We start from the raw sequence: 15403 nt of genomic DNA, 5'->3' as shown, positions 1-15403 counted from the left end.
CGTCCAACCACACTTCATAGGCACTCAATAAGTCATCTTTCATATAAATTTTATCCATAAATTTCAAGAGTTTGTCCAAACCTTCCTCACCGTCCAAACAATGAGCCTCTAGCCCACAGAACACTTTGCCCCTGACCTTAATTCTGTCCGGAAGTGAAAGTGCAAGGGCCATTCCTTGCTTCCTTTTAGGTAAAGACATAACCCATTTCCGTGTATCAACTTCATTCTTCCATTGATCCCTAGGTTCGGCTTCACAAAACAGCATTGGAAATCATATCCCGACACCTTACACTTGGTTTCACTCATCTTTCTTCAAAACAAACTCCAAGCACAGCTTTCTCAAAAAAAAACTCCAATTCTAATCTCCTATCTGAAAACAAATCTTAGTCTCCAAAATTTACTTGCAGGCAGCCATCCTCTGCTACCAATGTCAGAGAAATTTCCAAGCCTGTTAGCGAAGAAGACACTGAGACCAGGATGCTTTGGTAGACATTGTTTATTGCTTGCCACAGAGCTCCTGCTCTCCAAACAACACCCACAGTCAGTGCTGGCTGGCTCTTTATATATACACACTTGGATACAATTAACTAATTAACACCCAACACCTGTTTACCCTATTATCTTGAACTACCAGGTATTTATAATCTGTTAACAGAACTTCAGACCCCAACAGTCATCAGTGCTAACAAGTGACACTTGCTCAGCAATAACCTACTCATGACGCTCAGTTTGGGTTCCGCCAGGGCCACTCAACTCCTGACCTCATTACAGCCTTGGTCCAAACATGGACAAAAGAGCTGAACTCAAGAGGTGAGGGGAAAGCGACTACCCTTGACATCAAGGCAGCATTTGACCGGGTATGGCATCAAGGAGCCCTAGCAAAACTGCAGTCAATGGGAATCAGGGGCAAAACTCTTGGCTTGTTGGAGTCACACCTAGCACAAAGGAAGAGGTTGAGGTTGTTGGAGATCAATCAGCTCAGTCCCAGGACATCACTACAGGAGTTCCTCAGGGTAGTGTCCTAGGCCCAAACATCTTCAGCTGCTTCATCAATGACCTTCCCTCCATCATAAGGTCAGAAGTGGGGATGTTCGCTGATGATTGCACAATGTTCAGTACCATTCGCGACGACTCAGATACTGAAGCAGCCCATGTCCATATGGAGCAAGACCTGAACAACATTCAGGCTTGGGCTGATAAGTGGCAAGTAGCATTCGCGCCACACAAGTGCCAGGCAATGACCATCTTAAACAAGAGAGAATCTAACCATCTCCCTTGACATTCAATGGCACTAAATCCCCACTATCAACATCCTGGAGGTTACCATTGACCAGAAACTGAACTGGACCAGCCACATAAATGCAAGAGCAGGTCAGAGGCTAGGAATTCAGTGGCGAGGAACTCACTTCCTGTCTTCCCAATGCTTGTCCACCATCTACAAGGCACAAGTCAGGAGTGTGATGGCATACTCTCCACTTGCCTGGATGGGTGCAGCTCCAACAACACTCAAGGAACTCGACACCATCCAGGACAAAGCAGCCTGCTTGATTGGCACCCCATCCACCACCTTCAACATTCACTCCCTCCACCACAGATGCACCAGTGTGTACCATCTACAAGATGCACTGCAGTAACTCACCAAAGTTCCTTCGACAGCACCTTCTAAACCCGCAACCTCTACCACCTAGAAGGATAAGGGCAGCAGGTGCATGGGAACACCACCACCTGCAAGTTCCCCTCCAAGCCACACACCATCCTGACTTTGAACTGTATCGCCAGTTCTTCACTGTTGCTGGCTCAAGATCCTGGAATTCCCTTCCTAACAGCACTATGGGTGTACCTACACCCTAAGGACAGCAGTGGTTCAAGAAGACTACCACCACCGTCCCAAGGGCAATTAGAGATGGGCAATAAATGCTGTCCGAGCCAGCGATGTCCACATTCCCTGAACGAAAAAAAAAGTCTCATCAGTAGCGCCTATTCTGAGTACACCTGGGTGGGTGTAATTACTTCCTTTCTTCTACAAAGTTCTGGAAGTGGCAGCATTTGCAGGAGTAGCACAATGGCTGTCCCTGTTTGATTTTCCACTCAAGTTACCTGCATAATGGAACAGAAAAATCTTTGCTAAAGTCTCATTGATTGAAATATGATCAGTCATAAATGACAATTGACTTTTAAATGCCTTTTTTAAGTGTTCTCATCTTCAATTGTCGTTACATACCTTTCATTCCAATATTCCTCTTTCTTGAACATTAACAGCATCTGGTAATCTACAACTAGGATTGCAGGCAATAGAGTTGCAGAGTTTCCATAGCTTTGGTGTCAATGCTGCTTTGTATCAGGGAAACAGATGATCCTATGCTTTCATTGCAGCAAGATAAACTGGTGACACTGGTCTCTCTCCACAAATGATATATGCCCATTTCCCTTCATAGATAATTCTTAACTCTCCATAAATTCTAAGACTGCTTAAGATTTTTGTTTTTTTACGGCTATTTTTCTCTCATCTCCTCTCCTGAATGCAATGATTCTTTGGCTCCAAATGAACTCACAGGCACCTCACAAAAAAGACCATTCTTCATTTTCGAGCGCGAGTGCTTGTCTGCTAGGGTGGAAGAGGGTAGAAGATGGGAAGCTGGCCAGGAGAGCGTTACAATACGTCTATAGGTAATAAAAAGGCTTGGGTAAAGGTTTCAGCAGCAGACGTACTGAGACAGGAACAGAGTCAGGCGATGTTATGGAGGTGGATGTGGGCAGTCTTGGCGATAGTGCAGATATGTGGTTGGAAGCTCATCTCGGGGCCAAACATAATACGGTTGGAAACGGTCTGGTTCAGCCTTAGGAATGGAGTCAGTGATTAGGGAACAGAGTGTGTGGTGGGGACTGAAGGCAATGGTTTTGGTCTTTCCAATATTTAGTCGGAGGAAATTTCCGCTCATCCAGTACTAGATGTCAGACAAGCCGTTTAATAATTTAGAGACAGTGATATTGTTTGTAATATTTATCAATATTAAAATAGTCACTGCTTGTCTGAACTTTCCTTTCTTGTTCTTTCTACACTCCAAGCAATCTATACTATAAACTCTTCCTCCTCCCAGCATTCTTACCATATTGAAAGACAGTTTCCTACTCTCTCATTCTTTCACAAAACTGTAACGCTTCTTACCTCTGTTTTTTCTTCCTCCTATAATCTACAGGCTTTTCAAATCCAAGATTTGTGTCACCTAATCACTAATTCCTTATCACATTCGGCCTCTCTTGCCTTCAGGGCCTTGATCTAAAAGTCAGTTTAAAAGAAGTTAAAATAGAATATTATTACTCACTGATTCATGCATAGGTCAACCCTGGATATTTTAGAGAAGCAGAACAATTAGGTCCATCATGTCCATGCCGGCCTTAAAAGAGTTGTCAGCCTAATCCCACCTTCCAGTTCTTGGTCCATAGCCCTCTGGGTTACGGCACTTTAAGTGCACATCCTAGTATTTTTCAAATGTGAAGAGGGTTTTTGCTTTGACCACCCCTTCAGTTGGTGAGTTCCAGACCCCCACCACCCTCGGTGAAAAAATTACTCAACTCCCCTCTAATATTTCTACTAATTACTTTAAATCAATGCCCCCTCATTATTAACTTTTCTGTTAACTGGAACTGATCTTTCCTATCTGTTCTATCTAGGCCCCTCATAATTTTATAAACCTCAATTAAATGTCCCCTCAGCCTCCTGTGTTCAAAGAAATCAACCCCAACCTATACAATCTTTCCACATAACTAAAATTTTCCAGTCCTGGCAACATCCTTGTAAATCTCCTCTGTACCCTCGCTAGCACAATCACATCCTTCCTGTAAGGCGGTGACCAGAACTGTACACAGTACTCTAGCTGAGGTCTAACTAGTGTGTTATACAGTCCTAGCATAACCTCCCTGCTCTTATACTCTATGCCTAGGCCAATCAAGGAAATAATCCCGTATGCCTTCTTAACCAGATTACTTGCAATATTGTTTATTGTGATATTTGATTGGATTTTTCCAGTTTTGTAATTTGGGACAATGTGATGATTTGAAGCTCTTTGTAATTGTGATGCGGGGCGGTTAGCTCAGTTGGCTAGCGCATGATGCAGAAAGACGCCAACAGCGTGGGTTCAATCCCCGTATCGGCTGTGGTAGTTCATGGAGGTCTGCCTCGTAGTCTTGCCCCACGCTTGAGGAGTGGTGACCTTCAAGCTATACATCACCAACTGTCTCTCTCTAATGGAGAGAGATGCCTATGGTCCTTTGGGAATATGGCTAGAATATGATGAGTAATTATGACATATCATACAGTGTGCATTAGGCTAAGTAAAAAACAAACTTTAACAATAATGTAACAGCACTAACCTTTTCCAATGTCTTTGCCCTCTATGTCCTTGAGAACCACAGATGTCTTTCTGACAATCAAGATTGCATCCCCCTCCCATTTCTTGTGCTTCTTCTTTGATGCTTTACACCACAAGACACTGTAGTATGTAGTGAGAGAGTTGGGTGTGTTTTGTTCTTGGTGGTTTGCTAGACTTGTCTCCTGTCGTGGTACCAGTGGCAGCACTGTGTGAATTTGTTTTGGTGCTACAAATGATTGAGATGGCTTCATCTGTCGCTGGGAAAAGGCACCTGCATGAAAGCATAATATATTTAGATTACAGACTGTATTTGAGATGAGTAAATATATTCATATCAGAAATGCGACCTCAGGCTCTGGAGCACATAATGATCATTGGCTTTGGAAAGAAACACGACATAGTTTTTCTATCTTTCCAGGAAACATCATGCACATAAGTTCTGTTGCAATATCATTTATCAGGAAGGTTTCAATGTTGCTATGCAAAGGGAAAAGTGAGGCTAGCATCCAGGCAGACCAGACCGAACAACTAATCCTGCACCTTATGCATAACCAATCACAACGGAAATAACAGCAGTATGAATCTTGGCTCATCTTGGTTTGAATCTGAAATATTTTTAAAAATTGAAAAGAAAAGAATTGCACCTTAGTGCACTCTATTGACTCTTGATTGTGCTGCACAAAGTGGGTAGAGAAAACACTTTCCCAGATTATGAAGGGAACATACGGCTGATGAATCATCTTGGGCCGGTACTGCAGATCTTGAATTGCAGGAGTGTCATAAGGGAACACCTTGCCTTCCTGTTCTAACATCCAGGAAATGATGCATGATGCCAGTGGTCCTAAAAGGAGGATGTGAAAGTACATTTTAAAGAAAGTGAAGAATGTGCCTCCCCAGTGACTCAGTGGGCAAATGTAATGTATAGGGTGATATTAGCCATAACAGTACAAAATGTTCTCATTACACTCTTCTGTTCTGAATTGGCTGACCAGGGAAGGGGAAATACAGTCAATTTTCCTACTTTGCTCTTAGAAACTGAACAAGTTGTCTTTTAAGAACCTGTAGTGACATCTTACCCACCATTGGCTTGGCAGTTAAATTCCAAAGTGTGAAATAATTCCTGGCATTTCTCACACTCCAGTTCCTTCCCATGAATGCTCCCTTAACTCAATCATACCGTAAAATCCCATACCGCTTGATTATTCAAAGAACCAGACACCCCCTATTTCTGTCCAGGCTGTAGCCTGCTCTCTCCCACTCACCAACTCCAATGCTCTGCTTCCTCTTAGCCATAGCACACCAGTCCATCTTGACCTTACCTCACTAAATCTGTTTTGGGGCCACTGCTGTTTGTCATTTTTATAAATGACCTGGAAGAGGGTGTAGAAGGGTGGGTTAGTAAATTTGCGGATGACACTAAGGTCGGTGGAGTTGGGCGGCATAGTGGCGCAGTGGTTAGCACCGCAGCCTCACAGCTCCAGGGACCCGGGTTCGATTCCGGGTACTGCCTGTGTGGAGTTTGCAAGTTCTCCCTGTGTCTGCGTGGGTTTTCTCCGGGTGCTCCGGTTTCCTCCCACAAGCCAAAAGACTTGCAGGTTGATAGGTAAATTGGCCATTATAAATTGTCACTAGTATAGGTAGGTGGTAGGGAAATGTAGGGACAGGTGGGGATGTTTGGTAGGAATATGCGATTAGTGTAGGATTAGTATAAATGGGTGGTTGATGTTCGGCACAGACTCGGTGGGCCGAAGGGCCTATTTCAGTGCTGTATCTCTAATCTAATCTAATCTAAATCCTAGCCTCATTATTCCTATGGCCAAGCATGCTGCAGTAGCTCCATAGAAGCCTCTCATCTGAACCTACAATCAACTTATAAACTGTCCACTATATTAGAATTAGAACATTACAGCGCAGTACAGGCCCTTCGGCCCTCGATGTTGCGTCGACCTGTGAAACCATCTGACCTACACTATTCCATTTTCATCCATATGTCTATCCAATGACCACTTAAATGCCCTTAAAGTTGGCGAGTCTACTACTGCTGCAGGCAGGGCGTTCCACGCCCCTACTACTCTCTGAGTAAAGAAACTACCTCTGACATCTGTCCTATATCTATCACCCCTCAACTTAAAGCTATGTCCCCTCGTGTTTGCCATCACCATCCGAGGAAAAAGACTCTCACTATCCACCCTATCTAATCCTCTGATTATCTTATATGTCTCTATTAAGTCACCTCTCCTCCTCCTTCTCTCCAACGAAAACAACCTCAAGTCCCTCAGCCTTTCCTCGTAAGACCTTCCCTCCATACCAGGCAACATCCTAGTAAATCTCCTCTGCACCCTTTCCATAGCTTCCACATCCTTCCTATAATGCGGTGACCAGAACTGCACGCAATACTCCAGGTGCGGTCTCACCAGAGTTTTGTACAGCTGCAGCATGACCTCGTGGCTCCGAAACTCGATCCCCCTACTAATAAAAGCTAACACACCATATGCCTTCTTAACAACCCTATTAACCTGGGTAGCAACCTTCAGGGATTTATGCACCTGGACACCAAGATCTCTCTGTTCATCTACACTACCAAGAATCTTCTCATTAGCCCAGTACTCTGCATTCCTGTTACTCCTTCCAAAGTGAATCACCTCGCACTTTTCCGCATTAAACTCCATTTGCCATCTCTCAGCCCAGCTCTGCAGCCTATCTATGTCCCTCTGTACCCTACAACATCCTTCGGCACTATCCACAACTCCACCGACCTTAGTGTCATCCGCAAATTTACTAACCCACCCTTCTACACCCTCTTCCAGGTCATTTATAAAAATGACAAACAGCAGTGGCCCCAAAACAGATCCTTGCGGTACACCACTAGTAACTAAACTCCAGGATGAACATTTGCCATCAACCACCACCCTCTGTCTTCTTTCAGCGAGCCAATTTCTGATCCAAAGCTCCAAATCACCTTCAACCCCATACTTCCGTATTTTCTGCAATAGCCTACCATGGGGAACCTTATCAAACGCCTTACTGAAATCCATATACACCACATCCATATTACCATATTACATACCATCGTCTTCAAAAAAGCTACGATAGACATTACAGAAGGGAGATTATGTGAGATCCATAAAGAGACTTTGAGGACTGTAAGAAAAGTGCCCTGTAAATTGCCTGCAGAATGCCATTGAAATTTAAAGGGGAAATGCCCTGTAAGATGCCTGAAATACACTTAAAACAAATTTTTTACCTTGAAAGCTGCCCAACAAAATTGAGTTCTGCTGTTAAGTAAATGCTGGGTAACGGCTTTTAGCTAACACAAGATCTCAACTAGTTCAAACCATGGAAGTTCCCAGGTAATCAGGCCATAAAGTCTCTAAGTTAATTACACCAGGAAGATTTGTGTATACTGAAGATGTTCCTTAACAGTGTAGATAAAAACCATTTGGAAAACTGAAACCAGTGAGATAGCACCTAATGGAACATAAAGGTATCAAAAAACAGTAAAATAAAAGCAAAATACTGCAGATGCTGGAAATCTGAAATCAAAACAAAAAGTGCTGGAAATACTCAGCAGGTCAGGCAGCATCTGTGAAAAGAAGGAAAATTCTGATGAAAGGTCACAGACCTGAAACGTTAACTTTGCTTCTCTCTCCACAGATGCTGCCAGACCTGCTGAGTATTTCCAGCACTTTTTGTTTTTATTTCAAAAAAGAACAGGGCTGGTTACTAAATATTCCTGGATACAAGGTGTTCAGGAAAGATAGGGAAGAAAAGAAAGGAGGCGGAGTGACAGCTTTGATTAAGGCGAATATTAAGTGCTGTGAGAGAGGATGGCCGAGAGGAGTCAAGGACAGAATCTATTGCGTTATGAGCTAAGAAACAGCCACAACACTACAGGGTATATTCGATAGGCCACCAGTGGGAAAGATATACAGAAACAAATTTGCAAGGAAATTACAGATAGAGTAGTTAGAATGGGGGACTTTAACTGCCTGAATATAGACTGGGACAATAATAGTGTAAAGGACAGAGAGGGGGAAGAGTTTCTAAAGTGTGCTCAGGATAATTTTCTAGTTCAGTATGTTCCAGTTAAACAAGGAAGGCGGCATTGCGGGATCGGGATCTGGTTCTGGGGAATGAGGTGAGTCAAGTGGATCAAGTGTCAGTAGGGGAATATTTAGGGGACAGTGATCACAGTTTCATAAGGTTCAGGTGAGCTATGGAAAAAGACAAGGAGCAATCTAGAATAAAAATAATTAAAGGGGGAGGGCCAATTTCAATGGGGTCAGAACGGATCTGGCCCAAATAAACTGGAATCAAAGACTGACAGTGCTATTAAGCGGCCCTTGCTCAGCAATAACCTGCTCAGTGACGCTCATTTGGGTTCTGCCTGGGCAGTCAGCTCCTTACCTCATTACAGCCGTGGTTCAAACATGGACAAAAGAGCTGAACTCAAGAGGTGAGGTGAGAATTACTGCCCTATTTTACTGAGGCAGTATTTTACTGAGCATGGCATCAAGGAGCCCTAGCAAAGCTGAAGTCAATGGGAATCAGGGGGAAAACTCTCTGCTGGTTGGTGTCTTACCTAGCGCAAAGGAAGATTGTTTTGGTTCTTGGAGGTCAATCATCTCAGCTCCAGGACATCACTGCAGGAGTTCCTCAGAGTAGTGTCCTAGGCCCAACCATCTTCAGCTGCTTCATCAATGATCTTCCTTCAATCATAAGGTCAGAAGTGGGGATGTTCGCTGATGATTGCACAATGTTCAGCACCATTCGCGACTCCTCAGAAAGTGAAGCAGTCAGTATAGTAATGCAGCAAGACCTGGACAACATCCAGGCTCGGACTGGTAAGTGGCAAGTAGCATTCGCGCCACACAAGTGCCAGGCAATGACCATCTCCAACAAGAGAGAATCTAACTATCTCCCCTTGACATTCAATCGCATTACAATTGCTGAATCCCCCATTGTCAACATCCGAGGGGGTTACCATTGAACAGAAACTGAACTGGAGTAGCCATATAAATACTGTGGCTACAAGAGCAGGTCAGAGGCTTGGAATCCTGTGGTGAGTAATTCACCTCCTGACTTCCCAAAGCCTGTCCACCATCTGCAAGGCACAAGTCAGGAATGTGATGGAATACTCTCCAATTGCCTGGATGGGTGCGGCTCCAACAACACTCAAGAAACTCAACACCATCCAGGACAAAGCAGCCTGCTTGATTGGCGCACCATGCACAACATTCACTCCCTTCACCACCGACGCACAGTAGCAGTAGTGTCTGCCATCTTCAAGATACACTGCAGCAACGCACCAAGGCTCCTTAGGTAGCACTTTCCAAACCCACAACCTCTACCAACTAGAAGGACAAGGGCAGCAAATGCATGGGAACACCACCACCTGCAAGTTCCCCTCCAAGTCACACACCATCCTGACTTGGAACTATATCGCCGTTCCTTCACTGTCGCTGGGTCAAAATCCTGGAACTCCCTTCCTAACAGCACTGTGGGTGTACCTACCTCACATGTACTGCAGTGGTTCAAGAAGGCAGCTTACCACCACCTTCTCAAGGGCAATTAGGGATAGGCAATAACTGGTGGCAGAACAGGCTGAGAAAGAGGCTAATAAAGCATTCGGGATCCTTGGCTTTATAAATAGAGGCATAGAGTACAAAAGAAAGGAAGTTATGGTGAACCTTTAGAAAGCACTGGTTCAGCCTCAACTGGAGTATTGTGCCCAATTCTGGCCATCATATTTTAGGAAGGATATGAAGACATTAGAGAGAGTGCAGAAAAGATTTACGTGAATGGTTCCACAGATGAAGAACTTTAGTTACGTGGATAGATTGGAAAAGCTGAGGTTGTTCTCCTTGGAGAAGAGAAGGTGGAGAGTTTTGAGAGTTTTTCAAAATCATGAGGGGTCTTCACAGAGCAAATAGGGAGAAACTGGCCCCATTGGCGGAAAGGTCAAGAACCAGGGGACGCCAATTTAAGGTGAATAGTAAAAGGACAAAAGGCAACATGAGGAATATCTTTTTTAGGTGGTGAGTGGTTAGGATCTGGGATGCACTGCCTGAGTGTGTGGCGGAGGCAGATTGAATCGTGGCTTTCAAAGAGAATTGTATTATTAACTGAAGAGTAAGGAAATAGCTGAATTCCTCTTTAAGACATCCAGGATGGCCAAATAGCTCTATGAGAGCTTACAAGAAGCAGAATGTGAGCAACTCTAGTCCAGGTAGCTGTGGGAATCCTTGGGCTTATCGTGGATGTTGGATGATAGCCTATGCACAGAAAGGGAGACAGAAAAGTCCAGGAAGGGAAGGGAAGAGTGAGAGAATGGTGGAAATTGGAAGCAAAATCAATGACACTTTCTAGTTCAGCATGAAATGGCACCAATATAGTCCTCAATGTACCGGAAAAAGAGGTGAGGGAAGGGCCCCGAGTTGGACAGGAACGAAGGATATTCTACATATCCCACAAAAAGGCAGGCATAGCTAGGACCCATGCAGGTACCCAGAGCAAAACCTTTTATTTGGAGGAAGTGAATGGAGTTAAAGGAGAAGTTGTTCAATGTTCATCAAGGTGGAGCAGGGTAGTGTTGGATGGGGACTGGTTGGGCTTGTGTTCAAGGAAGAAGCAGAGAGCTCTCAAACCATCCTGGTGGGGGATGGAGGTGTCGAGGTATTGAACGTCCAGGGTGAAAAGGAAAGAGTTAGGACCAGGAAACTGGAAACTGTCAAAATGATGGAGAAAATCAGAACAGTCAAGGATGTAGGTGGGAAGAGATAAGAGGAGAAAAGATAGGAAGAAATAAGTTCAGTGGGCCAGGAACAGACTGAAATAATAGGTCTACTAAGGCAGTCCTGTTTTCGACAAGGCATTCAATCAGATGCCACATAAAAGATTAATAGGTAAGATAAGGGCTCATGGTGTTGGGGTAATATATTAGCATGGATAGAGGACTGGTTAACAGACAGGAAGCAGACACTGGGCATAAATGGAGCATTTTCAAGTTGGCAGGCAGTGAATAGTGGGGTTCCGCACGGATCAGTGCTGGGGCCTCAGCTATTTACACTCTACATTAATGATTTGGATGAAGAGACAGAGAGTAATGTATCTAAGTTTGCGGATGAAACAAAGCTAGGTGGAAAGGTAAGCTGCAGGGAGGACGTAGAGAGGCTAGAAAGAGATACAGACAGGTTAAGTGAGTGGGCAACAATTCACTTTGGTCATAAAAATATAAAAGCAGAATATTTTTTTCAAAGGTTTGCAACTGTAAGTGTTGATGTTCAGAGAGACTTGGGTGTACCCGTACAAGGAACACACAAAGTTAACATGCAGGTGCAGCAGACTATTAGGAAGGCAAATGGCATGTTGGCCTTTATTGCAAGGGGATTGGAGTACAGGAATAAAGAAGTCTTACTAAAATTCTACAGGGCTTTGGTGAGACTGCACCTGGAATACTGTGTGCAGTTTTGGTCTCCACATTTAAGAAAGGATATACTTGCACTGGAGGCGGTGCAGTGAAGATTTACTAAATTGGTCCCTGGGTTGAGGAGGTTGTCCTATTATGAGAGGCTGAGTAAATTGAGCCTGTATTCTCTGGAGTTTAGGAGAATGAGAGGCGATCTAATAGATTGTTTCCATTGGTCAAGGAATTTAGAACACAGGGGCACAATCTCAAGATAAGGGGCTGATCATTCAGGACTGAGATGAGAAATTACTTCACTCAAAGGGTTGTGAATCTTTGGAATTCTCTACCCCAGAGGGTTGTGGATGCTCCATCATTGAATACATTTAAGACTGGGATAGACAGATCTTTTGGCTGTCAGGGAATCAAGGGATAGGGGGAGCAGGCAGGAAAGTGGAAGTGAAGCCCAAGATCAGCCATGATCGTATTGAATGGCGAAACAGGCTTGGTGGGCCATATGGTCGACTTCTGCTCCTATTTCTTGTGTTCTTGTGTTTGTGGATCTTGGGGAGGAAGGAGAAGCAGGCTGTTTGGGGTGGGGGCCTCTGAGGTTAGAGGCTGTGGAGGGAAGATGTCCAGAGATGAGATGCGATCAGTGACTGTCTGGAAACAATGGCTTGATGTTCGGTGGTGGGTTAATGGTCCAGGGGTATCTAGGAAGTGTCAGTGAGTTGGCTATCGGCCAGGTAAGGCTCGGTAGAGGTCAGTACGTCAGACAACAACAGCACCACCCTTGTCAGCAGCTTTGATAACTGTTAGGGTTGGACCTGAGAGAACAGAGAGCAGCAAATTCAAAGGGAGATAGGTTGGAGTGAGTGAGGAGAGCAGAGAAATTGAGACAGCCGATGTAACGCCGGCAGTTCTCAATGAAAAGGTCTAGAGAGGGTAAGAGGGAAGCTAGAGACAGGTATAAAGGTCCATTAAGTGAGGTGAAGACTTCTAGCCACAGAAGTGGGTGTGGAGGAAAAGGTGACAGAGGAAAAGCTCAGCATTGTGCCAAGCTCGAAATTCATTGAAGTGGGGCATAAGGGGATGAAGATGAGGTTTTTGCTAAGGACAAATCATTCAGGATTAGAGAGGGGAAGGTCAGAGGCCATCGTGAATCCATGGCATGAGATTCAAAGAAGGGATGGTTGGGGGTGGGGGGGGGGGGGGGGGGTGGTGGTGTCAGAGGGAAGCGAAAGAGAAGGATCCAGAAGGATGTTGGTACCCATGAGTTGTTGAAGTTTACAATCTTTCACAGCTGAAAGGAAAATAAAAAGGCAAAGGATGAAACTAAACTGCGGAGCAGGACAACTTCGAGATAAAGTGAGCCAGTGCTGCTTAAGAGAGGTCAAAAGTGGCGGCACATGGCATTGATTGTGGATTTCAGAATGCAGTGAGAACAATGGTTCGAAGAATGTTGAATGTCCAGGAGATATTTTTAATAGCAGGTGGATTGAAACACGAAGAGTGGAATTTCTGTTGGAATCTACGTGGAATAGGTTGCACAACACAAAAGCAAACTACTGCAGATGCTGGAAATCTGAAATAAAAACAGAAAATGCTGGAAATACGCAGATCAGGCCGCATATGTGGACTGAGAAACAGAGTCAACATTTCAAATCAATAATTTTTCATGAGAACTGCAAATAGTTATAAGTATTAAGCAAGTGAAATGGAGAAGGGTGGAAAAGAACAAAAGAACTTGTGGAAGACAGAAGACATTAAATGACAAAAGAGTTGGTGGTGCTGGGCCAAAGGGAGTGATAATGGGACAAGTAAAGAAATAAAAAAGATGTGTCTTAGAGGAGGCGTGAATGGCAGAATAATGAACAGCTGCCATCTGAAAGCAAAAACATGAGAAGAACAAGATTAAGGCCAAAACATGCAAAGAAAATGATTCAAATGGGGACACAGATTATGGTCTGAAATTGTTGACCTTAATGTTGAGGCTGTAGAGTGACTAATCGAAAGATGAGGTGCTGTTCCTTGAGCTTGCATCAAGTTTCAATGAAACACTGGAGGCAGCAGAGGACAGAGAGGTCAGCGTGAAAGCAAGGTGGAGAATTAAAATGACAGGTGACCGGAAGCTCGGGGGTCATGCTGGCGGACTGAATAGATGTGTTCTGCAAAGCAGTCACCCAACCTACGTTTGGTCTCTCCAGTGAAGAGGAAACTACATTGTGAGCAGCAAATCCTGTATACTAAATTGAAAGAAGTACACATAATTTGCTGTTTCACCTGAAAGGAATGTTTGGGGCCTTGGATGGTGAGGAGAGGAGGTAAAAAGGCAGGTGTTGCATCTCCTGCACTTGCATGGAAAGGTGCTGTGGGAAGGGGATGGGGTGTTGGGGGTAATTGAGGAGTAGACCAGGCTGTCAGTCCCTTCGGAATGCTGGAAAGAGAGGAGAGGACAAGATGTGTTGGGTGGTATCATCATGCTGGAGGTGGTGGAAATGGCGGAGAACGATCTGTTGAATACGGAGTCTGATGGGGTGGAAGGTGAGGACAAGGGAAACCCCATCATGGCTCTGGGAGGGAGGGGAAGGGGTGAGAGCAGAAGTGCAGGAAATGGGAAGAACACGTTTGAGGGCCCTGTCAACCATGGTTGTGGAGGGAATAATGTTTGGTTAATGAAAAAGGATATATTAGAAGATCTGGTATGGAAGGTTGCATCATCAATCAATGATGCAATCAAGACAGAGAAACTGGGAGAATGGAATACAGTCCATACAAGAAGAGTGGTGTGGGAGAGAGTACAAGTACGAAGGTACAGGCTTAACAGGGAGGGATGTCACAGGAGTGAGGTTGAGAACGAGTGAGAAGATGGGCCAGTGGCAGGGAGCATGCAAGGGACAACACAAAAAGTAGCTCTGTTTGCATTCAAGTCTGAGACTTGACATATTGAGGGAAGGAGAAGCAAGACTCAACTTCTGGAGATGTAGGGATGGGAATGCACTCAACCAGAAATGGGGAACAGAAGACTGAGGCCTTGGCTGAGAATGTACGAAAGCCAAAAAAGCGTATGGAGTCGGAGGTAACTTATGGGTTTGAATAAAGAATTGGTAAGGTAAGAGGCATAGATTTGGGATAATGGGTCTACACTCAAAATTGGCAGAATGTGACTAGTGGTGTCCCCTAGGGATCTGTACTATGGCCACAGTTGTTCACTATATTTCAAAATGACTTGGATGCAAGAATAGAGAGCCGTATATCTAACTTTGCTGACAACACTAAAGGTGGCACAGTAAATAAAATAGGTAGGAGCAGAAAATTGCAAATGGCTCTGGGAGGGTTAATAGCAAAACTGTGGCATGTGGCGTTCAATGTGGGAAAGTGTGAAGTCATCCAATTTGGGCACAAGATAGATCAGGGCATTTTCTAAATGGCAAGAAGCTAGGAACTTTGGAGGAGCAGAGAGATTTAGGGCTCCAAGTGCAGAATCACTAAAAGCTAATGGATAAATATAAGAAAAATTATAAGGCGAATGAAATGTTGGCCTTTATCTCAAGAATGCCAGAATACAAAGGGGATGAAGTTATGTTTATAGCCGTAGAGAGCTCTGGTTTGACCCCATCTGGGGTAC

General features: G+C 44.3%; 1 protein-coding gene across 2 annotated transcripts in view; it reads right to left on the bottom strand.

The window, feature by feature from the left end:
- Nucleotides 1-15403, bottom strand: part of rad54b (RAD54 homolog B) — a 246674-nt gene that overhangs the window by 67462 nt on the left and 163809 nt on the right. For both annotated transcript variants that reach the window (XM_068031594.1, XM_068031595.1), the window contains one exon: nucleotides 4372-4641. In XM_068031594.1, coding sequence (XP_067887695.1) covers nucleotides 4372-4641 — 270 coding nt within the window. The remainder of the gene's footprint in view (nucleotides 1-4371; nucleotides 4642-15403) is intronic.

The sequence above is a fragment of the Heterodontus francisci genome, chromosome 5, assembly GCF_036365525.1.
Source record: "Heterodontus francisci isolate sHetFra1 chromosome 5, sHetFra1.hap1, whole genome shotgun sequence".
Lineage (NCBI taxonomy): Eukaryota > Metazoa > Chordata > Chondrichthyes > Heterodontiformes > Heterodontidae > Heterodontus > Heterodontus francisci.
This window is presented reverse-complemented; position numbering and strand designations above follow the sequence as displayed.